The sequence below is a fragment of the Parathielavia appendiculata genome (genome assembly GCF_033297405.1).
Source record: "Parathielavia appendiculata strain CBS 731.68 unplaced genomic scaffold N657scaffold_3, whole genome shotgun sequence".
Classification (NCBI taxonomy): Eukaryota; Fungi; Ascomycota; class Sordariomycetes; order Sordariales; family Chaetomiaceae; genus Parathielavia; species Parathielavia appendiculata.
The window spans coordinates 252,519-278,055 of record NW_026944222.1 but is presented as its reverse complement, the minus strand read 5'-3'; the positions used below and the strand labels follow the sequence as shown (position 1 = coordinate 278,055).

General features: G+C 58.6%; 12 protein-coding genes across 12 annotated transcripts; 9 read left to right on the top strand and 3 right to left on the bottom strand.

Annotated features, from left to right (window-relative positions):
* The first annotated feature begins 14 nt into the window (after positions 1-14).
* Positions 15-616, top strand: N657DRAFT_268512 (uncharacterized protein). The gene has a single exon (XM_062786532.1). The coding sequence runs from the start codon at positions 211-213 to the stop codon at positions 565-567; it is 357 nt and encodes a 118-aa protein (XP_062649272.1). The 5' UTR covers positions 15-210; the 3' UTR covers positions 568-616.
* On the bottom strand, positions 617-1,182 carry N657DRAFT_268513 (uncharacterized protein). The gene has a single exon (XM_062786533.1). It carries the CDS (start codon positions 1,077-1,079, stop codon positions 666-668), a length of 414 nt encoding a protein of 137 aa, XP_062649271.1. The 5' UTR covers positions 1,080-1,182; the 3' UTR covers positions 617-665.
* Positions 934-2,770, bottom strand: N657DRAFT_268457 (uncharacterized protein). The gene is made up of 7 exons (XM_062786530.1): positions 2,687-2,770; positions 2,475-2,608; positions 2,239-2,427; positions 2,148-2,190; positions 1,917-2,095; positions 1,639-1,861; positions 934-1,581 (listed from the first exon to the last, which is right to left on the bottom strand). Exons 2-7 carry the CDS (start codon positions 2,599-2,601, stop codon positions 1,146-1,148), a joined length of 1,197 nt encoding a protein of 398 aa, XP_062649270.1. The 5' UTR covers positions 2,602-2,608; positions 2,687-2,770; the 3' UTR covers positions 934-1,145.
* N657DRAFT_268489 (uncharacterized protein) lies at positions 2,473-3,407 on the top strand. Its single transcript, XM_062786531.1, has one exon. It carries the CDS (start codon positions 2,706-2,708, stop codon positions 3,249-3,251), a length of 546 nt encoding a protein of 181 aa, XP_062649269.1. The 5' UTR covers positions 2,473-2,705; the 3' UTR covers positions 3,252-3,407.
* A 157-nt stretch (positions 3,408-3,564) lies between these two features.
* Positions 3,565-4,560, top strand: N657DRAFT_654159 (uncharacterized protein; the record flags this gene model as incomplete). Its single annotated transcript, XM_062794481.1, has 1 exon — positions 3,565-4,560. One exon carries the CDS (start codon positions 3,565-3,567, stop codon positions 4,558-4,560), a length of 996 nt encoding a protein of 331 aa, XP_062649268.1.
* A 271-nt stretch (positions 4,561-4,831) lies between these two features.
* Positions 4,832-6,079, top strand: N657DRAFT_613434 (uncharacterized protein; the record flags this gene model as incomplete). Its single annotated transcript, XM_062790409.1, has 2 exons — positions 4,832-5,710; positions 5,872-6,079. 2 exons carry the CDS (start codon positions 4,832-4,834, stop codon positions 5,947-5,949), a joined length of 957 nt encoding a protein of 318 aa, XP_062649267.1. The 3' UTR covers positions 5,950-6,079.
* A 71-nt stretch (positions 6,080-6,150) lies between these two features.
* On the bottom strand, positions 6,151-7,744 carry N657DRAFT_549773 (uncharacterized protein; the record flags this gene model as incomplete). Its single annotated transcript, XM_062787884.1, has 2 exons — positions 6,151-7,270; positions 7,320-7,744. Coding segments are annotated over 2 exons (1,545 nt in total), but the record flags the coding sequence as incomplete, so codon positions are not given.
* A 279-nt stretch (positions 7,745-8,023) lies between these two features.
* N657DRAFT_591079 (uncharacterized protein) lies at positions 8,024-10,725 on the top strand. The gene is made up of 2 exons (XM_062789900.1): positions 8,024-10,065; positions 10,131-10,725. Exons 1-2 carry the CDS (start codon positions 8,053-8,055, stop codon positions 10,458-10,460), a joined length of 2,343 nt encoding a protein of 780 aa, XP_062649265.1. The 5' UTR covers positions 8,024-8,052; the 3' UTR covers positions 10,461-10,725.
* An 813-nt stretch (positions 10,726-11,538) lies between these two features.
* On the top strand, positions 11,539-12,517 carry N657DRAFT_708245 (uncharacterized protein; the record flags this gene model as incomplete). Its single annotated transcript, XM_062797404.1, has 2 exons — positions 11,539-11,691; positions 11,747-12,517. Coding segments are annotated over 2 exons (555 nt in total), but the record flags the coding sequence as incomplete, so codon positions are not given.
* Positions 12,518-13,514: 997 nt separating this feature from the next.
* N657DRAFT_591078 (glycoside hydrolase family 76 protein) lies at positions 13,515-14,879 on the top strand (the record flags this gene model as incomplete). The annotated part of the gene is made up of 2 exons (XM_062789899.1): positions 13,515-13,642; positions 13,751-14,879. The coding sequence occupies 2 exons, from the start codon at positions 13,515-13,517 to the stop codon at positions 14,697-14,699; spliced, it is 1,077 nt and encodes a 358-aa protein (XP_062649263.1). The 3' UTR covers positions 14,700-14,879.
* Positions 14,880-14,991: 112 nt separating this feature from the next.
* Positions 14,992-18,933, top strand: N657DRAFT_631786 (uncharacterized protein; the record flags this gene model as incomplete). The annotated part of the gene is made up of 3 exons (XM_062791090.1): positions 14,992-15,162; positions 15,270-18,157; positions 18,213-18,933. 3 exons carry the CDS (start codon positions 14,992-14,994, stop codon positions 18,931-18,933), a joined length of 3,780 nt encoding a protein of 1,259 aa, XP_062649262.1.
* Positions 18,934-23,380: 4,447 nt separating this feature from the next.
* N657DRAFT_568929 (uncharacterized protein) lies at positions 23,381-24,706 on the top strand (the record flags this gene model as incomplete). The annotated part of the gene is made up of 1 exon (XM_062788624.1): positions 23,381-24,706. The coding sequence occupies one exon, from the start codon at positions 23,381-23,383 to the stop codon at positions 24,704-24,706; it is 1,326 nt and encodes a 441-aa protein (XP_062649261.1).
* Between the last annotated feature and the right edge of the window lie 831 nt (positions 24,707-25,537).

The following is a 25,537-nucleotide window of genomic DNA, read 5'->3' as shown; positions in this document are numbered from 1 at the left end:
AAAGAGTCTAGCCTGCATCACGTCTGCGACGGACCTTGCCGCCGGCTCAAACATGTCCTGGTGCATTTCACGGATCTGGTAGAGGCAGCGTTCTACCTGGATCCTAAGGTGATTAAAGGAGTCAATCCCCGGATCGTGCTCCTCGAGGATCTTGTTCAGCCTGCCCTGCTCGGCAAGGATAAATCGCCTCTTCTGCTCGGCCCGCTGGCGATGGTGAAACTGCGCCTGGTCAATGAGCTGCTTTCGCTCAGCCTCTTTCTCCTTGACGAGATTTCGCTAGCACTGTGCCTCCTCCTTCGCATGGTCGAGTTCATGGCTGCAACGCTCGAAGTCCTGGTCGACTTCGCTGGCAATGTCGCGGTTGTAGTCCTCCAGCTCCTCCATGTACTCTGTGGCGGCCTTATTCGAGGCGGGCTCGAGTTCTGTGTCCATCGTCTCCTCCGGTGCTGCTGCAATCTCTTGTGGTTGCTTTGTGAAGGGATAGAACTGGTTCGAAGAGCTGGATCGGTAAATGGTAGTGTTAGTGGGTGGATGGTTCTACGCACCGATATCAGTTCAGGGTTGTAAATACAGTGGAGAGCTGCAATTCTCTTGCCTCCTCGACAGTCGCTTCCATTTCGCGGACAATAGATTGCAAGAAAGAGACCTGAACCGCGAGCCAGCTGTTAGTGGTCGGGGTTTCTGCTTGCATCGAGTCGGTGATGACTGAAATTCATACCTGAAGGAGAGTTTCCTTTTGCTGCTAACCTGTCGATGGTTTCATGAAAAAAGTGGATCGGAAGTCGGAATCCAGAACGACTGAGGGCACGAGAGTTGGCCGTCTGTGATCGGTGGATTCTTGTGCGCGGGAAGATCGAAAAGAAATTTTGTGCGCCATTGTTGTTCGCTGGCTGCAATGAACCAACCGCGAGTAAGATTCCCTGGCGGTTGGCGAGGCAGAGATGATATGAAAGCCCGAGAGCAAGTGGCCGTTGTCGCGGCCCGAGATGCTGGCCCATCACCGGACTCACAACGAGCGGGCTAAACTCCACACTTCGGAAATCGTCTCTCATTAAATTTGCCTGAGCGTCATCAAACATCTAACCCGCCGTACCCAGGAAATCACGAACCACGAACGCCAACCCACAGCCAGCCCGGCACATCCTTCACCTCCCGGCCTGCCCTTTCATCACCTCTCTCCCATTCCAAATCGGATACTCATCGCTCTTCCCATCCTCGTCCCTCCTTCTCCCAAGGTCCTGCATCCCCAAGCTAACCCCGGCGTTGCCCGCCTCGACGTCCCTGATGGCGGAATGCACCACTGACATGGTCGCGCCCTGGGACTCCTTCTTCCTCCTTGTGCGGGTCTCTACCTTCTCCCGGATCGACCTGGGCACAAACAGGTTCCACATGTACTCTCTGAAGGTGCGGGTCGTGCCAAACACGATGAAAGCGAAGATAGTCGCGGTTGGGGCGGGCGCAAACAGGGCAAAGTCGCCCTTCGCGCGGCCGGCACTGAGGTCCGGTTCGGGCGGCACGTTGGCCGGGTTGTTGGTTGCGGCCGCGCGAAGCTGGAAGTTGATGACTACCAGTTGGAAGAGGCTATGTGGCAATCAGCTCACCATGCCGAGGGCTTAGTTTGGTGACTAGGGGACTCACCTGAGCGCGATAAAGGCGACCGTGAAGCGCAGGACGAGCCATTTGTCGTATATACTTTTGCGTTTCGGGCGCGCGTTACCCGTGCCGGAGCGCGTGCCGTTGGTGCCGCCCGAGGTGGACCGGCCGTAGCGGACCTTGAACGAGGCGAGGGTGATGCGCGAGTGCACGTAACGGCCGAGGATGGCGAGGAGCAAGATGCTGCCCAAAGCGAAGCAGCCAATCACTGGAACGGTCAGCCACAGCTCGCGGTAAAACGAAGAAGCGGTAAGGGAGCCTACTGATGGCGTCGGCCAGCACCATGACGCCCACGGTGCTGTGGTTTACGCTACTGAAGCGGAGGAGCAATATCTGCACGGCGGGCAGGACGGCGGCGGTGGCTTTGGCGATGAGACTCGCGTGGAAGCGGTACACCTTGAAGATGCGCAGTTGGAAGATGCTGTTCGCGAGCTCGACGGCCCTGGGTTAAAGTCAGTTGGCGGCGTATGGAGATAGACAGGCGGTCGACGCACCAGAAGAAGACGAGCAGGGACTCGACATTGTAGCAGTAATACTCTGTCAAGGGTCAGATTGGCTGAGAAAACTGGACGGTGGGCTACTGACGGATGTAGAACAACCCCAAGTCCAGCCCCGACGATAAGCCGGCGATGTTCAGCTCTGGATAGCCGACAGTGGCGACGAGCTTCTCGTACTGCTCAATCTTGATCTCGCGCCATCGGACAATGGTGTGAATCTGCTGGATGATGGAGGCGAGGGTATGCAAGGACACGAAGAAGCCCAGCATGGCGACATCTGAATCGTCAGCGGCCGCAGGTCCGACCAGGGGAAACGCAGCTTACAGCTCTTGCGCTCATCATGAACCCAGACAAGCCACACCAGGAAGATACCGCAGGCCAGACAGATGAAGCTGTAAATGAGAACGACCAGGGCGACACCCAACACACCGGGCGGAAGCTGGTCCATCATGCCGGCGCTGGTGAGGGGGGAAGCGGAAGAATCGAGTGAGATCAGGAACCAAGACGAAAGTCTGCAGCAGGGCTGACAGGTATACCTGAACTCGAGGGCGTTCCATGGCGCCGGGTCATACAGCAGCCACTGTCAGCCACGACCAGGGTGCCCAAGAAGAAGAGGAAAACCGGCGTCGCAAAACAGCAATTCCCGGCTGCCGAAGGAGCTGGATTGGGGCGGAACGGAGCTTCATCCTGTCTGAGCACAAGGTCGTGCTGACTATTTGGGCTTGGAGTCGAACACTAGCTCTGTGCCTGGTGGGGTCGCGGACGCGCGGAGGCCATATGCACCAGTCTGCTTTGCAGTTGGGTTGGTATCGTCGGCGCATCGCATCTGCTGAAACACCCTGGCTGACATGTACTGTGTACAGGGCAGGGGGCGGGTGTGCAGATCACATCGAGCCTGCAACCCAAGATCGCACGGGCCAAGGCTGTCTGGGATCCCGGGCCGGCAATGTTCTTCCCAACCGAGGACACCGCACAAGGACAGAGCACTCCGTAACTTCATCCGCCCAAAAAGTATTTGGCGACTTGGGATTGCTCATGCCAAGGCGCATTCAGACGAATAATCGTTGCCCGACTGGCGGAAAGGATAGGAAATTCGCATGAAACATGGCAATACCTCAACCGCAGCAAAAAAGTTCGAGAAGCTGGCGAGAAACCGGATAGTTCTGGGCGGGGTGGCTGGAAGGAGCGACACTTGCGAAGCTAGGCACAGAAGCTCCATCGCGGCGATTGATCCTTCGGTCTTAGCGTCGGTGTCAGCCCACGTGGAAGCAGGGGCCCGCACGAATGAAAGCGTAACTGCCCCCACAGAGGGGAACTCGACGCCAAAACACACGGTAAATCCCGTCGCGTTCCTATTCTCGGGCCGCCTTGACGAAGCGCCCATCATAAAACCACCATCTCACCACCAATCACCATGGGCGACGAATGGGAACCGCCGCTCCCTGCAGGCTACAGCGATGTCAATCGCGCATTTCTCCAAGCCTTCATGGCGCGGGGCACCCTCACCTTCCGCGAGGGCCAAAGACTGCTTGCTGCCATACAGTCCGCCTCCGAAGGCGGCAGCCACATCGACCCAGCATCCATAACGATGGACGAGTTTCAGAACTTCATCCGCACCGCCCGAGACGCCGTGGAGCCTTTAGACTTCGACATCCGCAACACACGGGACCAGATCCGCGGCGGCGAGCGCGTCTGGGCCTTCATCAACGCCCACAGCGACCCCGCGACACAGCTGAGCACCACGCACACACCCGAAGAAGTGGCCTACGTCAAGAGGCTGCTGGACGCCATGTTTGAGCAGTACAACACCCCGCGCATGGAGGTCATGGCTGTGGACGAGGGGCAGGCGCTGCGGGTATCCCGGCCGGCAGCGAGGAGGGAGAGCAACATGAACGGGAACGATAACGACGACGAAGAGCATCAGGAGGACGGCGCCGCGGCAGCAGCGACAGGGCGAGGTCTGAAGCACTCCGAGGTCCTCTCCCTTTTGTCGAGCCTGGTGGCCGAGGGCTGGCTGGACAAGTCGCTTAATGGCTTCTACAGCCTCACCCCACGGTCGCTGATGGAGCTGTGGTCGTGGCTTGTGGCGACGTACAACGAATCGGACGCCGACGCCGACGACGACTGGCAGCGCATCAAGTTCTGCGAGGCTTGCAAGGAGATCGTCACGTACGGGCAGCGGTGCAACGAGCCAAACTGCACGATTCGGCTGCACGATATTTGCGAAGACGGGTTCTGGCGGACCAGGCCCGAGAGGAAATGCCCCAAGTGCAGCACACCTTGGGAGGGAAATCACTATGTGGGGGAGCGGGCGGTCACTTCACGGTCGGGATTTCAAAGGGGCCGCGGACGGCGAGCAAGACGGACCGAGGCGGCCGAGGCTGAGGAAAATGGGGCAGATGAGGAGTGATTCCTATAAAGCGGCCATTGATACCCGGCGGTGCGATGCACTTGCCACAGTTAAACGAGATGAACACATATTGTGTACGAGTCTGTTCCATGACATCATGTGGCGGCGGTACGTGGCGGTGCGCTTGGCATGCAGCACGCCTGGATACGACGCGGAGGGAAGCGGGGGAAGAAGTTGACGCCGCGTGCAGCTATGCAGACAGTTTAACGTGAGCTTTTCCAGCTCGGTTGAAACAACTACCATCTCACCTGATCACCAGCAACACCTCCAAATGGCGGGATTCTTCAAGAAACACAAGGAGGCAGACAAACCGGGAAAAACCGGGACGAATGAAATAGCCCAGGCAGCTTCCGCTACTAAAGATGCATTGGCGCCCGGCGCACCAGAGGGCGATAAGCCCGCGCCCGTCCTCGACGACGAGGACGAGCAGTTCCTGCAGCGACTCGTGTCAAACGACGATGACGACGGGCCGCCGCCGCCCCTCCCACCGCGCCCAAAGACGCCCGACCTGACCTGGGACAGTGACAGCGAGTCGATCCGGCTTGCCCAAAACGAAAAGCCCGCCGAGTCCACCACCACCACTACCACCACCACCACAGCCAAGAAACCAAACCGCTTATCCCGCCTCTTCCACCACAAACCCTCTTCCTCCTCCAACAACAACACCCTGACCGTCCCCAACAGCAGCACCACTGTCCCGCCGGAAGAAGCAGACCGCGAATGGGCCGACCTGAACCTCGTGCTCTCCCGTCTCGGCATCGAGCCCACCAGCACCGAGGTTACCGAATTCTCCAACCTTTCCAAAAGTCCTACTCCCAGCAAAACCAAAGCCGCCGCACTCGCCGCCTCAGTCGAGGTGCAATCGCTCCTCCGCCAATTTGTGCTCGTGCTTAAAGACATCACGAACGGCGCCCCGACGGCCGTTGACGACCTTATCTCGCTCCTCGACGGGCGCAACGATGTGCTCAAGCGCGGCTTCGAGAAGCTGCCGGGCTCAATGCAGAAGCTCGTCACTCAGCTGCCCAAAAAGCTAACCAGCTCCTTGGGCCCCGAAATGTTGGCCGCTGCTGCCGAGGCCCAGGGTCTGAGGAAGGAGACGGACGCGGGCGGACTGGCGAGGTTTCTGATGCCCAAGAATCTGGGAGATCTGGTGCTGACGCCGGCAATTGTGAAGAGCATGCTCAAGGCAATTGTGAATGCGCTGAAGGTGAGGTGGCCAGCCTTTGTGGGGACCAACGTGCTGTGGAGCACGGCGGTTTTCTTGTTGCTCTTTGTGTTGTGGTACTTTCACAAGCGCGGCAAGGAGGAGAGAGAGAAGCGGGAGAAGGAGGAAACGGAGAAGGAGGGAAGGGAGGGTGCATAACCGGAGGAGAAAAAAGAGGCGGCTGAGGGGACGTCGAGCGGTGTGATGACTGAGCCGCCTGTTGAGAGGCCGCGGGCGTGAGATGAAGATACCCTGTGACACGATTTCGTAGCCAACGTAATGCCATCGTTTCTGGTCTTTCAGTCGTCCTGGACCAACTCCTTGATCTCCTCTCTACCCGGCGCCACCGCCTCGGCCTTCTCATCTCTTGCCGACCGGTCAATGATTTTCCCGCCGTCCTGCATCCAGAAGCCGACTTCGTCCACAATGTCGTAGACAATGTCCTCGGCGATCTGTTCGTCGTAGCGCTCGCTCACCGGCCGCAGCGTATTCAACTTCTTCCGCGGCGGCCCATCGGCGTCGGCCATCTCAGCATCCTCAGCGGGCGGAGGGTACCAGAAGTTGGGCCCAAAGTTCACCTCGACCGCACCGCCCCGGAAGACGCTGACTGCCGGGTAATAACCCAGCGTCCCGTCATCGAGAGCCTCCCGCCCGCCGGTCTGTTGCGCCTGCTTCGACGCTGGTGGAAGGAATGCCAGCAGGTCAGTCCAGGGCGTCCCCATGAGGACGCCATTCTTGTACACCTTGATGCACGAATCTGGCAGCGTGCGCAACGCAGGAACGGTGTGGTTTGGATTCGGCGGCTCAGCATTGTGTCCCGACGCCATTGGGGACGGGTTCATCAACTCCTCCAGCTCCTTCGTCGTGTGGTAGTCAATCTTCTCAAAGTAGATGTGCGCTTTGAACCGGATCGGGATGCGGTCTCGAATGATGTTTGGCGCTTCGGGCGTTTGCTTGAACTCCTCGTCAGCGAGGTCGATCGCCGGATTGTACACACCCTGAACAATCTTCCGCTGCAGGCGCTCCGACGGCAGCTGTATCTCCAACCCGATCACATCCCCTTCTTTTATGTCCTCGCCTGGCGGGAAGAAGTCCTTGGGTCGCGACATGTGCACCTTTTGGCCCGCCACATCCCTAATCCCGTAGCTGTAGGCATCGAACCCAACTGGCGCGTCCAGGGACGCCTCCCTCCTGGCGAATCCCACACGAACATGACCATGCGATGCTGGATCGCCCTCCCTCCGGTCCTTGAGTATGCCCCGGGTGACTTTGCACTCCCAATACCATCGCCCCTCGCGGACGGCCACGTTGGCGCGAGACATCCGGAAGCCCTTGTCTGAGGTAATATGTGTTCCGCTTTGATCGAAGAACATGTGAGATGCCGCATCTTCGAAGCTCATGTGGGCAGCAAACGGCGGCGGCTCGGTGTTGCGGTAGTAGAACATGGACGGGAAGCCGGGGTCGGCGATGCAGTGTGTATAGTGGAAATTCTTTTTGTTATAAACGCTGCAGAGGTCAGCCAACTGCAGGAAGGGGCATGGTAGTCCAAACCTACTGATCTGACGTCTCGTAAAACTCAATCGTCCTGCCTTCTGGGTCTTGCACCTCATGGTGGCTTGTGAGGACGGGTCCTTTGGGCAACTCGAAATCGGTGGGCTTTGGATGCGCGAGCTTGTACCGAATGGGCGCCAGATTCCCCGGTACTTCCCTCGGCTTGGGGTCAGGCGTCGCCCTCGCGCTGTCCGTACCGCCTTTGGATTCGCGTTTCTTGAGCGAGTCTTTCTTGGTCCTCTTCTCGCGCGCCATGACCTGGCTGTCCTCCTGTATCTGCACCTGCACTTTTTGCGCCTTGGGTTCGGGGTTTAATGGCGATGAAACGGCTGGGACATGGTCATCTTCGAGGGCGCGTTTTTGGGGAATTGAGGAAGGCATGACAGAGGGAGTGGGCTCCCTTTGGGGAGAAGCTGCGGCGGAGGCCATTGTGAGATTGAAGCGATACAACCCAATAATCAAGCGCAAGAAACCATTTCATCCCAAAGCTGCGCCCTTCCAGTGACGGCATGCCACGATAGCTTATATTGTCGCTTTGTGGGTGATAGACTCCATCTGATGCGAGAAGGGGAACTGGCTGGTTTTGGGGGACGCGCCTTGCATGAACATGAAGCTCGGGTCAATCCCCAGCCAATCACGGACCATCCTCCCTGCCGCAACCAAATATCATCGGCAGTCTGCCCGGCCTCTATTTTCAACTCCCCGGCACATCCCAACCATCACACCAGCCATCAAAAATGCCCGTCGTCAAGGGAGGCGTGTGGACAAACATTGAGGACGAGATCCTCAAGGCGTCCGTCAGCAAATATGGGCTGAACCAGTGGGCGCGTGTGTCGTCGCTGCTGGCGCGCAAGACACCAAAGCAGTGCAAGGCCCGCTGGAACGAATGGCTCGACCCCAGCATCAAGAAGATCGAATGGAGCAAAGAGGAGGATGAGAAGCTGCTGCACCTCGCCAAGTTGATGCCCACTCAATGGCGCACTATTGCCCCGATCGTTGGCCGCACCGCCAACCAGTGCCTGGAGCGATACCAGCGCCTCCTCGACGAAGCCGAGCAGAGGGAAGCGTCCTCCTTGGGGCTCACAGGCCCTGAGGGCGGCGAAACCAAAGCACCCACCGCCGATGATGTCCGCCGCTTGCGCCCGGGCGAGGTCGACCCCGATCCCGAGACGAAGCCCGCCCGACCCGACACGATCGATCTTGATGAGGACGAGAAGGAGATGCTGAGCGAGGCCCGCGCCCGCTTGGCCAACACACAGGGCAAGAAGGCGAAGCGGAAAGCTCGTGAGCGGCAGCAGGAGGAGTCACGACGGCTGGCAGCTCTGCAGAAGCGGCGAGAGCTCAAGACGGCCGGCATCAACATCAAGGTCACGACGCGCAAGAAGGGGCAGATGGACTATAATGCGGACATTCCCTTCGAAAAGAAGCCCGTGCCTGGGTTTTACGACACGACCGAGGAGATCTCGCGCAACGAGTTTCAGCGGACTCATTTCGATCCCAAGAAGCAGCAGGTCGGTAACAAACGCAAGGGCGAGGAGGACGGCGATGCCGACCGGAAGCGGAGGAAAAACGAGAAGGATGGGCCCTCCGCGTCGCTGCAGGCTGCTCTCAAGGCTGGCCAGATGCAAAGGCTTCGCGAGGCGGAGCAGAGCAGCAAACGCAAAACCCTGGTACTCCCTGCGCCACAGGTCAGCGAGGGCGAGCTGGAAGAGATCGTCAAGATGGGCATGATGGGCGAGCGGGCGGCCGCCATGGCGCGTGAAAGCGACAACGACGCCACCCGCGGGCTGGTAGGCAACTATGCAGCGCTCAACACAAACGCGCCAATCAGGACACCGCTTGCGCCTGCGCAGGAGGACCATATCGCTAATGAGATCCGCAACATCCGGGCGTTGACGGAGACTCAGTCATCCCTTCTCGGCGGGGAGAACACGCCTCTCCACGAGGGAGCAGGGTCGACCGGGTTCGATTCAGTCGCACCCCGGAAGCATGTCGTGGCCACGCCCAACCCGCTCGCAACGCCCCTGAGGCCGGCTGCAAATGGTGTCGGCGCCACACCACTCCGGGTTGGACAGACCCCGCTGCGAACACCGCGGGACACCTTCTCCCTGAATGCCGCCGATAGAGATATGGACATGGTTGGAGGCACGCCAGCAGACGCGAGGATGCGGGAGCTCTCCATTCGTCACCAGCTCAAGCAGCGCCTTGCTGCATTGCCAAAGCCGAAGGAGACTGAGTGGGAACTGGAGCTGCCGGAGGAGCAACAGGTGCCCATGACGGCCGAGCAGCTTGAGGAAGACGCCGCAGAGCGTGACCGCAGAGCCCGGGAGATCCGCGAGGCGCAGGAACTCCTGGAGCGCAAGCGGCGGACGCAGGTGATGCAGCGGAATCTGCCTCGAGCTGTGTCGGTCGATTACGCCGCGTTACTGCGAGCCGCATCCGAGGTCGAAGACGCGGCCCAGGCACTCGTCGCCAGGGAAGCTGCGCTGCTAATGGCACACGACGCGACAAAGTACCCCGTCCCTGGTGCACCTCTGGCCACGAAGCCAGTCGACCTGCCCCAGATCGACGACATGGCCCTCGCAGAAGCCCGTCTCCAGGTCCTCCTCGAGATGAAGGACAAGCCCAAGCCCGAGGCGGTGGAAGCCGTCTGGAACAAGGAAAACACCAACTCGCTGCTCCTCGGCCTGGGCTGCTACGACTCGGACGACGAGGAAGATCAGATTTCAATCATGAAATCCGCATTGGATGTAAGACCACCTCTCCCTCACCCACCTCTACTGTCACCACCAGCTGACCATCACCCTACATTCAGTCTGCACTCGATTCACTCATCGCTTCAGCCGAAAAAGGCAACAAGCTCGAAAAGAAACTGAACCTGCACCTCGGCGGGTACAAGAACCGCGCCGAGATCCTGCGCACCAAGGTCGGCGAGGCGCACGCCGCTCTGGAGAAAGCGCGTAACGCCCTCAGCGGGTTCAGGGTCCTGCAGGCCAGCGAGCAGGCGGCTATCCAGCGGCGGCTGGCGGCCCTGCGGGCTGAGGTGGCATTTATGAGTACGAGAGAAAGGGAGGCGCAAGAGCTGTATCGTACGGTCAGGGGCGAGTTGGAGGAGTTGAGCATTGGGTTTGATAGCCGATTGTAAGGGGGTGTGTTATTTGGGAGGTAGAAGGATGGATGGTTGGGTTGGCGTTCGGGGAGTAGCGAGTCACAAATTGTCTTTGCGGTGTGCCCAGACAGATGGAAGGAACTGGTGGAAGCGATGTCCGCGAGTCCATCACTGATAAGCAGGATGTTGTCTTCTCCAACGGGCGGTGGAAGCTCCGGTGCGGCCGTGCGAGGTTCAAGAGTGAGCAACATCTCCCATAGGGAAGTCGTGGACAATACAACACACAAAACAATATTACAACCTTAGTCTGGATTCAATAGGGGCTATATCGGACCCCTTATCCCGTGAGCGTCGATGAGTAGTGGGACAGGTTCTCGAGCGCGAACGACGGCATCAGGGGCTTCGAGGATGCGGAGCAGTCGATGCGGTACTGGTCGGCGAGTTCGACCGTCCTGAAAACCGCGGCGAGATTCAACAATCAAATCAGAAGTGGCTCGCTCATTCCACCACCACAACAACAACAACAACAACAACAACAACAGCAACAACAACAACAACAACAACAATAACAATAACAATAACAACAACAGCCCACGAGCATTGGAGGGCAGAGACACTTTCAGTTCCATACTTAAGTCCACCGGGCAGACCAGAGTGCACTGGTTTAGCACAGTACCGTACTACCTGCGGTCCGCGCGGCTGATTGCTTGGGCAACCTCCCATTGCTGTCACTCACATGGCCGGGCGTCGTCAACAAAAGGTATTTTACCTTGGTTGACACCAACCTGGAACGGCTCTTATCGTCACCACCCGTGATTAAATATAATATAAAACCCGTTTCGCATCAATCCTCAATCACACTCAGTTGACTACACCTGGGCTGTTGAACGATCACATAGCTTGTCTCGGTTTTCGAAATTACTTGTACTCATACAGACGGTAGCCGTCCTTCCCATCAGTGCTCGGGACCGACCTTGCCTCTACCGACAATTGTCCAGCTATTCGCCACTTCCATTGCGGTTCAGCTGCTGTTGTTGATTATTGGACCCGCAGACTTTGCCGCCCTCTTCTTCTACCCGCAACAATGATCATGTCCTCGACCATTTGCCGACTGCCTCTTCCCCGAGTACCGGGGCCGAAACTTGCCTCACTCACTCCTACTGGGAACACTAACATCAAATCCATTGAGGAACTGGGAAGCTCCTCCGACAAAGATGCCTATGTCTGGAAGGTGGAGATTCAGAGGTCAGTCTACGCGCTGAAGATGGTGAATGGTTTCTAGATAGAGCAGGATATCAACCAACAGTATAACTAAGGTGAAGAGCGATTACTTCCAGTTCAACAATTGGCAGTATCTCAGGAAAAGTCCAGGGCAGGCTCTCAGGTACGCCCTCCCCAAGAGTCAATACTACTTCGACTATCTCGACCATTTTTGCTGCGAGTGTCGGATATACGGCCGTCTTAAAGAAGAGCATCGCGAGGACATCGCCGTTCGAGCACACGGCTACCTACTCCTTAACCCCCAGAAAGAAGAGGAGATTATCAAGATGATAATGGGCATCGATTATGAACAGGACCACCACGACTCGAAGCTCAATGGTCAGAACATCTGGGTCCTGTATGAGCAGCACCGTGGACAACCTGTTCGGGCGATTGTTAAGGACCTCGCTCGACCTGACTGCACACTCTTTCGAGACCAGGCAGATCCCGCAAATGTGGACTGACCTAAACACCCTTCATGCGCTGGGGATCGTGGTTCAGGACATCCATCTCGGTAACTACCTGGGTGGAAAGCTGATCGACTTCAGCCGGGCTTGGACCATGTATCATCCGTGTCTGGATGATGATAGGACGCAGTCTATGCTGGAAAGGCTCTCAAGGAGGGATGCGCGGATCTGAGGGTATGATTGACGACCATTGTGGTTATGACGTGCAAGGAATACCGGAGGAGCATCATGAGTTTACCGCAAAGAAATGCGATGCTGGAACAGACCAGACGCTGTACAACTGGCGGGAACAGGGAGGTGAGGAGGCGGAAGCTCATGTAAAGGAGCTCTATACCGAGCATGGGGTCGAGTCCTATTCCGACGGCAACGATTGATCAGGCCTGAACAAGGAAGTCTTAACGCGTGCTCTCGACCGCGAGCATCAAGAAATAGTGCGAGCTGTGATACATACAGTCTTCTGAAGTCGGACTCTAACCAATACAACAGGCCTATAAAACACATTCAAGCATTCCGTCTGAGTTAGGGTTGGAAACGAGCTTCACGTGGCTGGCAACACAGCTTCACAACTCCCGGCGCCCCTCGAGCCATACTCCAAGATTGGCCAGTGTGATACATGCCCCCATCAGCAGCACCGAACTACCCGCTGTCACCGCTACCACAGGAGCACAGCTTGTCTTTTGGGGCTCGAGAACTGCCTCTCTAGTGGACAACGGGGGTGTTTGTTTGCGCCCATCCCTGAATCTTGCCCTTGTAGTATGAGATCCGCTGCACGACGAGCTTCTTAGAATCAAGACCGCTCTGCTGTCGACTTTCCAGTAGGAGCCCGATGTACCGTCATCGTTACACCTGCCACCGCAGAAGCATGTGGCCACGGGCCCGCTCGGCGTGGTCAGTCTCCCGGCCACACTGAGCAGCCCCGTGGCCGCGGTAGGCCACCGCTTGTCAGGCCGCATTGCCATCAGATTCTGCCCACAATGCCCACGCGGTGATCTCTAAAGCTGCATCCCAATCTGCCAGTCCAGCTACGAATGAAATTCCTCCCAATGCTAATTTGCACACAGGGGCCATGGTTCCCATGCGGGGATTTGCGTACCCGAGGGCATGGCAAAGGATGTTATAGCCGTGATCAGACTTCCTCTTCGGGACGCGAAGCAACATCGGACCCCAATATGGCGTTGGACAGGAGAGGAGGGATAAGGACGTCGCATGGAGGCGGTTAAAGTGTCGCCTGGGCTCGCAAACAAGCTCTCGAGTCGCGCATCGCTGGCGAGCCCCCTACTGCAGATATCTATTAGACCGCAGTGCGACTCAGGGTCATCTGGTACCCCTTAAACCCCCGTCACGAAATTCGCTCACTCTCATAATGGTATCCCTACGCTTCGGGCGGGCTGGCCGCCCGCGCTGTCCACATGGCATCACGCTTGGCCCTCGGGCTGACAGCGCCTCTTACTCTGACAACTCGCTCGCAGCGGCCAAGGCGCTCCAGGGTTGGTACAACGCACCCTCTGGGCTCTGGGGCACGACCGGCTGGTGGAACAGCGCAAACTGTCTCTCAGTTCTCACCGACTGGGCGCTGCTCGCCGGATCTGCCGCCCAGAGCGTGAACGTGCCCAGCATCATCGCCAACACCTTCAGCAACGCGCAGCGGGTCGTGGCCACGGCGCACAAGACGGTCTCCTCTACGGGCCTGACCACGTCCAGCTATCGCTACCAGCCGACGCCGAGCAAGCGGGGTTTCTCCGAGTTCGTCAACGACTACTACGACGACGAGGGCTGGTGGGCGCTCGCGCTGATCCGGGCGTGGGACCTGACGCACCAGCACACGTACCTGGATATGGCCGAGCGCATCTTTGCCGACATGCACAACGGCACCGACGGGACCTGCGGCGGCGGCGTGTGGTGGAGCAAGGAGCGCGCGTACAAGAACGCCATCGCGAATGAGCTGTACCTCAGCGTGGCCGCCGGCCTGGCCAACCGCATCGTGGGCAAGAAGGCGCAGTACACGCAGCTGGCCAAGGCCTCGTGGACGTGGTTCCGCAGTAGCGGCATGATCAACGAGCACAACCTCGTCAACGACGGCCTCATGATCCACGCCGACGGCAAATGCGCCAACAACGGCCAGAATACCTGGTCCTACAACCAAGGGGTTGTGCTGGGCGGGCTGGTCGAGCTGGCTAAGGCGACGGACGATGCGTCGTACCTGAACCCGGCCGTCGCCATCGCCAAAGCGGCCCTCGCGCTGCTCAGCGACGGCAACGGCATCATCCGGGAGGTGAACGAGTGCGAGCCCGACTGCGGCAGTGACGGCAGCCAGTTCAGGGGCATCTTCGTGCGCAACCTGCGCTACCTGCACCTGGCGGTGCCACACGAGGCGTTCCGGACCGCGATTGTCAAGAATGCCGACTCGATCTGGGCGCACAACCGCAACGGCAAGAACCAGCTTGGCATCAAGTGGACGGGTCCGCCGGAACTGGGGGAGGGGCCGAATGCGTCAACGCACAGCTCGGCTATGGATGTGATTGTTGCTGCGTTGGCTGTCTCGTCGTAGCCAGCACTTGAGGGTGTGGGAGTCGGTGAGATGGACGACGAAGTGTCGAGTGAGATGTAAATGCGGAGAGCGCCAGTGTTCCGCCTCGATATCTGATACCATTAAACAGTCAGCTTGAATAGCGAAGCATTGCCAAAGATCCTATCAACCTGTCAGAACCAATTCATGTGTTGGGCTCTGACATGGCAGGTGAAAAGTGTGCCGGTGCCTGATTGAAGTTCGAGGAGTTCCTCAATTAACCACCCACTGCAGCGGCCCCACTTTAAAACCTGCCCCTCATCAACTCATCACCATGGACGCCTCCGAAGAAGACCTCGACATCAAGTTGCAAAAAGTATCGGCCGATCTCATTGCAGATTTCGACAAGTCTCTCGGCCCTTTTCTTAGAAAGCAAGATGGTGCAGGCCGGTCAGCAGTGCGGTCGCGCGTGCGCAGCCGTGAAACTGAGCGTCTGATCTCTTCAGTGAGCACACCCCCCGCCCATCTCTCGCTACCTTACCCAAACCTACAGAACTCCATCCCCCACTAATACACGCCTTAAAAGCGAAATAAAAACTGATACATAACCAGCTCCTCGACCCCTTTCAAGAACTTCCCCAGCTCCTGGACCCGCACCTTCCCATCTGGCTCCCTGCTCTAAGCGATGCCTACCTAGAGCACCTCCTCACCCGCCGCCCTTCCCCTTCATCCAACACCACCAGCATCTCAGGCCGATCCAATGACTTGTTAATGCCCCTCCCGCGCGCCATATGCAAGCTGCTATACACCTTCTGCAAAATCCGCGGGGAGAAGGTCGTCGTGCGGTTCCTTAGTAATGAAGCCAGGTATCTCGAGGTGCTGCTATCGGCGTTGGAGGACGCGGAGCGGGCTGCTGAATCCAAGTCCGGTTCCAACCCCAATCCTGATCCTCTCGGTGGTGGTGGTGGTCTTGATGATATCAGTCATGGCCAGGCGGTTGCGGTCCGGGTGGGGGCCTGGACGTGGGAGGAGCGGTACGTGGTGCTGCTTTGGCTGTCGCATCTGATGCTGGCGCCGTTTGACCTGGCGACGATTTCGTCGTTGGAGGAGGAGGAGGTGGTGGCGGGGGAGGAAGAAGCGGAAAAGGAGGAGAAGAGGAAGAGGGTGGGTGGATTGACGCTGCCGGCCGGGTTGCCCAGCATCACGACCCGGATCCTGCCGCTGGCTGTCAAGTACCTGGCTTCGCCGGGGAAGGAAAGGGATGCGTCCAAGGCACTGCTGGTGAGGGTTGCCATGAGGAGGGATATGCAGGAGATGGGGGTGCTTGATGCGCTGGTGCGGTGGGCGTTGGCAGCGCTGCGGCCGCAAGACGGGGCCGAGCGCACGCCGTATCATTATATTGGCGTGTTGTCGTTTCTGGCCGGTGCTCTGACGACATCGGAAAATACCTCGGACATGAATTCGTACCTGACCATCATCTTCCACGCTGTGCACGGTATCGCCGTCGAGGGGGGCAAGGCCGGGGGCATGATGGCGTCCGCCCTGGCGCGCAAGACCATGATCAAGGTCATCCGGGCGATTGCCGTGCTGCTACTGAGGCGTCCTCAGGACATGGAGGGCATGGAGATGGTCGAGACAGCCATTGGGTTCTTACTGGAGAATTTGGCCGACAACGACACGCCCGTCCGGTTTGCCGCCAGCAAGGCCCTCAGCGTCATCACGCTCAAGCTGGACGAGGACATGGCGTTGCAGGTTGTCGAGGCTGTGCTCGAGTCTCTGAACCGGAATGTCTTACGCGTCGAAAGTCCTGGAGAAGCGGCAACACCAAAGAAAGACCTCAGCATGGTCGATCCCCTGGAGTGGCACGGCCTGATGCTGACACTGTCCCATCTGCTCTACCGGCGGTCCCCACCCGCAGAGAATTTGGCCGATATTGTTCAAGCGCTGCTCATGGGTCTGTCGTTTGAGAGACGCAGCACGTCTGGGAGCTCTACTGGCGGAAATGTCAGAGACGCCGCATGTTTCGGCATCTGGGCGCTTGCCCGGCGGTATACTACGGCTGAGTTACTAGCAGTACCGACCGCGACGTTGACTGCCGATTCCAGCTCAGGAGTTTCAATACTGCAGATCATCGCTACCTCTCTTGTTGCCGCTGCCTGCCTGGACCCCTCCGGCAACATCCGAAGGGGGTCTTCGGCGGCGCTGCAAGAGTTGATCGGCCGCCATCCCGACAGAGTCGAGAAGGGTATTTGGGTTGTCCAGACAGTCGACTACCACGCCGTGGCCCGGAGGTCGCGAGCGCTGCATGACGTTGCCCTCGGCGCCACCAAGCTCTCCGGGCAGTACGGAGAAGCCATCTTGGAGGCTTTGCTGGGCTGGAGAGGGGTTGGCGACGTCGACGCAGCTTCTCGCCGTGCGGCGGGCGCGTCATACGGCATGATTACCGCAGAGTTGGCCTCGACCGAATTCAACCATATCCAGCGGCTGACACGGTCTGTGTCTCTGGTTTTGGACCACATCAAATCACTTGAGAGCCGTCAAGTCGAAGAAAGGCACGGGCTATTTTTCAGCTTTGCAGCTGTTTTGGACGCGCTACCTGGTGTTGCGACGATAAAAGACGGAGCCCTTGACCAACTCATCCAGCTCTCGATGGACGCATTGCTGGCTATCCTCCAAGACTGCAACTCAAAGACCTACCGCAAGCCGGAGCTGGTCGCCGAAGCTGCCAGTCGGCTGATCATCTCATCGTTTCCTGTGCTCCAGGCAGCCACCTCAGCTTCCACCAACCTGCTGCCTGGGCGTTCGCTCAGGACCAAAACGGGCGATGAGCTCGCCCAGCTGGTGAACGTCGTGGGTGCCAGGACCGAAAAGCTGGGTACCTTCATCGCCCTCGTCAGGGCCAACCTGCAAAAGTGGCTCGTCTGGCCAGACCTAGAGATCGTCTCCGCCGCGTCCGAGGCCGCGGTAGTCCTCATGATCTTCTGCAGCGACGCGGAACGCGACGAGGCCATCCGCGGATGGGCCGAGGCCGCCAGGGAGCGCCAGTCCTCCAAGACGCGCACAACAAGCGGCCACTTCTCTGCGCTGGCAGCCGTCTATCCCATGGCGTCGACCATGGCGCTCGAGGAGGACGAGACGCTCATCTGCGACGCCATCACGGAGCGCTGGCGGAACGACGTCTGGACAGACACGCACGCCTGCATCCTCCAGAGCCTGACCGGCAGCGAGCTTCTCAAGCAGAATACCGACGTGTTCTTCGACCTTGTGGCGCAGGGTCTGGATGATTACACGACAACTGCTCAAGGAGACGTTGGATCTCATGTTCGGCTTCAAGCGATCAGGGCGACAAAGTCACTGTGGGAAATGCTGGACGAGGATCCAGGGACCAAAGTGCCGCTTGTCGGGGGACTGTTTCTGCGGATCCTACGACTGGCGGCGGAGAAGCTGGACCGGGTCCGGGCTGCGGCACAGGCAGCGCTTGCTGTGGTCCTGAAGCCAGCGTAAGTGCAGTCTCTGAAACGATATCCGCCGGGCAGCTGCTGATCCATCCGCCAGGCAAGCCGCGGCGCTGCGTAGGTCGACTTTCTCGTCCAAGGGCTACTTTGTCTTTCTGCTGGACCTGCTCCAGCAAGACTGGCTGCACCCCGCCGTGTCCGAGGTCAAGGCGGACGCAGAGCGATGGATGGACGCGTTGATGGCTGGCTTCGTGTCGTCTGCCGACACCGGCAACGAGGAGCTCGTCATTGCGACCCGGGCCGCGCTGTGCGAGTTCTGCGAGCGCTCGGCCGCCAGCACGGATGCCGTGTGCACGGCGCTCGCCCGGAACCTGAAGGCCTGGCAGGGGACGGACCGGGTACTTGTCCCAACGCTAGAGGTAATAGCCTTCCTCTTCCATGTCGGCATCTTTGCTCAGTGCAGCGGGGTAAACTACAAGAGCCTGTGTCTGCAGGTGCAGAAGGCCTGCTATAAGACGGGCAACGTCCGCAAAATCGAGGCGTGCATCAGGGTGTACGGCGCCATCGCGGAGCTCGGCCGGGATGCCGGACGCGGCGATGGCGATGATGCGTGCAAGAAGCAGGAGGGCGTCCGCGAGGCACGAGCTCGCCTCGGCGCACTCATGTTCCACCCCTGGCCGCGGGTCAAAAGCACCGTCGTGGACGAGCTCTGGGCCCTGCACTACGACGATCCCGCGGCGCAGGCGCTCAAGAGCGTCGACTGGGCCAGGGCGGAAAAAGCGAAGATGAAGACGGTGGTGGGGGCTCTGGGGCTGGCTTAAGCCTGACCGCCTTTCTGCGGAGGCGGAGACGCAGCAACGAGCACGTCACGTTAAAGCGGCGGAACGGGGCCCCGACTAATAAATAGGGTTGGCTTAACGTTGAAACGGCTCTGAATTTCCGCCCAAGTCATTTCAAGAATGCTACTCCGTATGTTATACCATCCGCCGTTCTATCATGGGAAAGGACAAGTCGATTGGGACAAATGGTGGGGTCCACATGGCAAGCTGGCAGCCCTATCACGCCGCGGTTTGTGGAGGCGAACGTCCACCCGGATCGAAGACCGTTGTTGCCGCAGACGGGGCCAAGTCGAGGCTAGCCTGTTCGGGTCGATTACATCGATTTATGCAGAGAACTTTGCTGGTTGGTGTTCTCTCTCTCGCTTCAACTTCTCCGATGTGGAATCTCTGATGAGAACAGGCTAACTGGCCCGTCTCCATTTCCCGGCTGCAATGTACCCTTTGGTCAGATGATTGGAAGGGAGGTTCGCAGCACGTCGTCGCACGAGTCCCCTTATTCATCCTTGACAAAGCTGCCACAAGCGAGCACAGCGAGATGAAGATAATGTCGTGATGTGCTGCGTGCTGCGCGCTGACCGCCGCAGGGCTCAACAATCGAGGCGATATTAGTGTAAGCTGCGGGATGGCTGCGGCCCGGCGTCCGACGTTGAGCACAGGTCGCCGATTAATATGGCAACGAGGTTGCACAAAGTGCAGGTGGTGAGAATTGTCACCCTATCGTGAGGTATGTCGCTGCCGGCCATCCATTGGTCAACCTTTTCCTTTCCGTGATCTTCTCTTCCTGCCGAGGGCGCCGTCAACCACGTGCAAGGTTTGTCAGATCAATATTGAGCGGGAGGGAACTTCTTGGTTACCCCAGACGTTGTATCAGCCTTAGTTGGTGTGTGTGTGATTGCGGCACTCGGCTGACGGGCGTAGAAAGTGGAAAGGGAGCGGCTTGCAGGCATTTGAGAAGAGGAAAGAAAAAAGACGGAAAGAAAGGAAGTGAGAGTGAAACATGTACTGAAAACAAACCGGGCTAAGCTAGATTGCGACTGATGTCCAGCCATACAAGTGCATCCCTTTGCAGACCTCACGCCAGCACGGATCATATGCGGAATCTGATCGAAAGGGAATAACTACGGGAAAATCCGCCCGCCCTCATTTCGTGAAGCTTTCCTGGACGACGTGGTGTTGTGTTAGGCGTTCGTTAGGTCATTCTTCTCACCAGCGCTCGCATCAAATCGCCAACATGTCAAGTAGCGAATGTCCTGTCGAGGCGGGCGGCTGGTCAGACGGACGAAGCTGTCCTTGAAAGCGACGATGTTGGGTTCAATACCGATGATTGCCGTGCTTGGCTGCGGATTCCCACTATGGATGAAATCCAGGATTGCCTCCGATGTGCTAAAAATTGTTGTTGCCTCATGCGCTGCCGCTGCGTTTTGGCGGTCACGCCGTGGAGAATTTGATGAGAGGGAGATTTGCGAAAGAACAGGTTGTTTTCTTCGGCTTCCAGCTTGCTCGTCACGCTGCAGCTCTTCCGATCCTGCACGTCGAAGCTGCATCGACAGCGCGCCGCCTTCCACATCGGGCAAATCTTAACGTGGTTGGTCGCAGGACGGTGAAGGCCACCAAACCGCATCAGGTTTCGCTACGGCCGACAGATGCAACAGCGGAGGGTTTCCGAGTCGACCTTGTCGATATGAGGTTTGAAATAGGTACCTAATGATGATGTTCGGAGATGGATGGATTCGACGACCGTTGAGAGCCAAGTTGAAAATCATATCCTAACCGGACCACCCCTGCTTAGAGACAAGCTTGGGTCCATGGCGGACATCATTCGCCGGACTTAGCTTGCCGGTTCTTCTCACCGAGTCCAGCCCAATCATTTGGAAGATAACGAACCAGTTACCACACCCGTGCCCTCAGTTCAAATCAGCGCATATCGTTTTATCACCACCTCATAAAGACTGCATATTCTACTCCGTAGGTGGTATACGGTATCGAGCTGCCCAAATGGACGACCAACACGTAAGGGATTCTGTGAATTTCACCTGCCAGGTTACGACCACGATTTATCAGGCAGTCGCCGGAGCAACAGGGACCTTTTTATCCTTGCTATTGCAACAGCAGCGGAAGCTAATGTAGCGAACGTGGTACGTCTTTCGTGAGACCTTGGCGAGATCGGCCGCCGAGCAGTACGGATGCTTGGGCACCCAGCCGTCGATGGAATTGAGTGTGTTGATTATTGGGGCGTTCCGAGTCTGCCAGACAGTCAAGGCCGAGATTTCAAAGGTTTTCATGCCTCTTCTGTGGCCCGGCTGGCCAATACGGATCTACACTATTCCGTACCTTCCTCAAGTCTCGCATTGCAGGGGCCGCGGCAGCCAAGCAATGCTCGAACCAACATGGCCCCGTTAACAGAAGTAGCGAGAAGGCACACACGCAATCCATTGCACAAGTACTGCTCTCGTCGTATCCTGTCAAATAAACGCTGAGCAGCCCTAGGGTAATCTCTCGTCCCGGTTACACAGCGTTAGTTATGCATCGCCCACGTTGCGGGCGACGCCCACCACGGAAGGCAGGGCCAAGAAGGAGAGCAGCGGGAAGGCTTGCTGCCACGCCCACGCCGCAACGCCGCGCGGAGATCCGGGTCGTATGGATCGTGGCAATTTGTCTGCGGACCGAGCCTCCTCGGAACGGCCACTAGGCTGCCATACGTAGCCTAGCCTCGGCCACGGGCACTGATATTGCCGGCTGGCTGCGGCGTCCCTGTCCGCGGTCGATGTCACGTCCTCCCGCTTCTCTGGCGTCAGGGTGTTGTGGTTTTCGTGCATACGAGGACACCGTCACGAGCTCACGGCAGTTGAACAGCAGGGCCTCAGACAGCCGGTTGGTGGCATCCCTCTGCTCGGTGCAGTCAAGGTCAAGGTCTCCTGCATTTACCTATTGTCTTGTTCCACTGTCGATGCAGGTTGAAGCCAACTCCAGCCACCTAGGCCAGCCTCAACAGACGGCGGAGGAGACGCCGGATCGGGCGAGCAGTTCCGCGCCGCACATGCAGACAACCCCCTCCAGGGCCCTCCTTTTCCTGCACCCTGCCGCCTGCAGCCGCGAGAGAAAAGTTGGCAACCCCCCCGCTCTGCTGCAGTGCTGATGCTGGTGCAGACCGCCTTGTTGCGGCACACAGATATTTTCTGTAGAAATTCGAAAATTTGCAGCGTGCTGTCACCTCCCCCGCCTCATGGATGATAGGACCGCTGGAAGCTAAGACATGGCAACTAACAGAAAACCCTTCGCAAGCACTCTGGTGAGACTGCTGGCCAACGCCGGTTTGCGCCTTGACAGGATGAAGGTACATCTGGAGCGGAGGTAGGAGACGAGGGTACGGACGGAGCGGGGGTTCGCCCATCATCGGTCCCCGATACTTTCAATGCCTGACAAGTCGATGCGCATCGTATCGTGATCGACATGCAGCAGCGCTGCAGGGCCAAGCCCAACGCCGCGCCGCACAACGCGGCAGAGACTTCGGGGCAGTCCGCAACGGAGCGGATGCCGCCAATCGCCAGCGGAGAAGCGGCCTTGTTTGCTCTACCAGTCAAGCCAGTATGGTGCATGCGCCATATGTATATGCCGAGGTGGCCCTGTTGCTTACATGCGAAGTGCTGCCCCGTCTTTCTCCCCCTTTCTCTCCTCTCCGTGGAATGATTGTTTGGGTTATGGAACCCCAATATTGAACTTGATGATTTTTGTTGTGTTTCCAGCGCAGGCTCATGACCCCCTGCTGGTTCCTCGCTCCTCCGGCCTTGTTCTCGCAAACAGGGACAGCCCTCCCAAACTGAGGGAGAAGCGGCAACTCTCCCCGGTCTTGGCTGCGGATCAGATCCGCTAACTAGTTGGCGCTAACGTTGGACCGCAATCCAATCCCACGCGACAATCCACACTCGCCCGCTTGCAACTTGCGTCCTGTTTGGGGTTCTGCACGGGCAGCTGCCAACTGGAAGAACGGAAACCCAGAGAAGTCGGCCGACCGCTCCAACACCTCCCACCACCCTCTCCATCGCATGTCGAATCCGCAGCACCAGGCAGCACCTCGGAAACCCATCCTCGACCAGTCTCGTTTCTTCGCAATTCGCACACATACCATCGATAGCGACAGGCCAGCACGGACGACGCTCCTAGCACGGCTTGTTTCAGGAGATTTGGTGTTTTGAAGCCCGACATTGACGCCCAATCCCGATTCCCGCGTTGCACGATTCTTGCTCGCAACCGGCAGAAACCGCAAACTTCTTCTTGTCCCGCTATACCACGGCATCGAGTTAGTGCATTCGACCATTCTCAGCGTGCTCGCGTTAGGTGCGTGCCCGCCTAGCGAAGCGCGCACTCACTGCCCAAGACGGCACGCCCACTCAGTGGTTCCCCTTCCGACGGGGAGGAGGAGGACCTCGCCATGGAAGCCCTCAAAAATCTGATCGCCAATGTTCCCGACTGGCTCAAGAAGCTCGACGAGCTCAACGGCCAGATCGAGCAACGCCAAATTGAGCTGGCCAAGCTGACCGAGGAGAACAAGGGCAGCTCACCCGGAGACGGTGGCTCCGGCGGGCCCAAGTCTGTCCGAAACAAGGGGTCAACCGAGTCGCTCAAGCCCCGAGACGAGCCCGAGGCTCACCCACTCGCCACGCCACTACAGCCCGACGACGCCAATGCCGCCGAGACGGCCGCCGCCGCCGCCGCCGGCGCGGCAGCAGCCAAGGCTAGCGCCGAACAGCCCGCACCCGCCAGCCCGTCCGACTCGCAGTCCCCCTCAACGCTGCAACGGCAGGCCAGCCAGATGCGTGCCGCCGGCCAGGCCCGCGCCCGGGCGACGCTCCGCAAGCGTCAGCGGACCGACTCGGTCATCAGCGCTGAGGGCGCCGCGCCGAAGTACCGCACCCGGACCATGATAATCGTATACTACGATAGCTACGTGCAGAGCTTCTTCGAGGAGCTCGTCAAGTTTGTGAGCGCGGGGCGCAACATGATGCGCAAGGCCAAGATGGCGGCAAAAGTCGCCCAGATCAAGCGGCTCGCCGAACTGGAGATGCCCAACGACGACGACGAAGACGCAGGCGATAACGCACCCAACCCGCCCGCACCAACCATCACCACCACCGCCGCACCATCACAACCACCACCAACAACCACCACCCCCACTCCACCACCTATCCTAGCAGAAGAACACGCAATACACTACATCAGCGCCCGCCGCGCCGGCCCCCGCGCCTTCATGCACCTGACCTCGCGCAACCCACGCTCCTCCCGCGGCGGCGGGCCCGGGTCTACTAACGGCGGCGGCGACGTCTACGACGAACTCGACCGCAACCTCGAGTACGTACAGTCCATGTGCGAGCACGCGGCGCACCAGTTTTTGCGCGACGGCGACTGCGCCGAGGAGGTAGCCAACATCCAGCGGCGGCTGGCTGAAACCAAGGAGCTTGCCGACAGAGAAATGGAGCGGGTCAAGAGGGAGGACCCGGCCGCGCTGGCCAAGTTGGAGGGAGGTGGCGGCGGCGGGGAGGATGACGGGATGCGCGGGAGGAGTTATCGGCCGCAGAGTATGCGGAGGGATGTGGTCAAGTCGGCGGGGAATGCGACTGCGACTACGGGAGTAGGGAGTGGTGGGGGTGGTGCGCTGACGGCGGCGGCTGCGGGCCCGCTGGAGGTAGATGAGGGGGTGGAGGATGTGGATGCGCCGCCGCCCAAGCTGGTGTACAAGAGTACGAGGTTGATGCGGTGAGGTTGTACGCCGCTCGGGGGCGGGAGCGGAGAATGCTGGTATACGGGTGGCCGAGCGGCTACGAGGGGGTGGATATTTGATGGGGTTTTGTGTTTGTGCTGCGTTGCACGGATGCGGTGGCCGGATAACCCCTTTCCCCCCCCGGAAATGTTTTGCTAGCTCCAGGAGAAGTGGCAAGTCGCGGCGAGAAAGGAAGATATCACATTCCCACGGACCTGGCACATCGGCATCGACCTTTCCTTATCTTCACAGCAAACGAGCGAGCGAACACCTCCATTTCGAGTGGCCAGGAGGAGGACGTCGGGAACATCGAGATTTTTGCTGTCTTTCTTTGCGGGGAGGAACTCATTTACGGGACGGGACGGATTTGGTCAGGGCAAAGTCTGGGTGTTGGGCAGACACCATGGCATGGTCATTCACAAAACGGGGTTCTCTATTTGGCGCGGGGAAGAGGTATCGGGATACCTAGCAGGCATTTCAACATCTATAGCTTGTTGGAAGGTGCTACATATCTGGTATAATATCCAATGTCGAAGCCGTTGGCGAACGTTCACAATCAGCTCACTTGCCAGGCCATCCCCGACATGTGGTGTTTCAAGTTGGTGTTGAGAATCCAGGTACTGCTACTGACCTGAAGTTGTCGGGCTCGTCTCAACTGATCTTTGAAGCCGGGCTTACGGATCACGCTCGCCTCCTACCCACCTCTCCCGTCGTCTGCTGTGGAACAGCCCCAAGGACCAGCATGCTCCCGGAAGGACCCGATGCAACCCTCTTTCTAAAGAAACAAGAACCTCAAGTTACGCTCGTTGGATGTGGAAGGGACACGCGGGA

Coding starts and splice junctions, on each gene's coding strand:
- N657DRAFT_268512 (XM_062786532.1), top strand. CDS start 211: ATGGTGAAACTGCGCCTGGTCAATGAGCTGCTTTCGCTCAGCCTCTTT.
- N657DRAFT_268513 (XM_062786533.1), bottom strand. CDS start 1,079: ATGTTTGATGACGCTCAGGCAAATTTAATGAGAGACGATTTCCGAAGT.
- N657DRAFT_268457 (XM_062786530.1), bottom strand. CDS start 2,601: ATGATGGACCAGCTTCCGCCCGGTGTGTTGGGTGTCGCCCTGGTCGTT. Junction 2,428..2,474: donor TCATGATGAGCGCAAGAGCT/GTAAGCTGCGTT, acceptor CTGACGATTCAG/ATGTCGCCATGCTGGGCTTC. Junction 2,096..2,147: donor TCCCTGCTCGTCTTCTTCTG/GTGCGTCGACCG, acceptor ACTTTAACCCAG/GGCCGTCGAGCTCGCGAACA.
- N657DRAFT_268489 (XM_062786531.1), top strand. CDS start 2,706: ATGGCGCCGGGTCATACAGCAGCCACTGTCAGCCACGACCAGGGTGCC.
- N657DRAFT_591079 (XM_062789900.1), top strand. CDS start 8,053: ATGCCCGTCGTCAAGGGAGGCGTGTGGACAAACATTGAGGACGAGATC. Junction 10,066..10,130: donor TCATGAAATCCGCATTGGAT/GTAAGACCACCT, acceptor CCCTACATTCAG/TCTGCACTCGATTCACTCAT.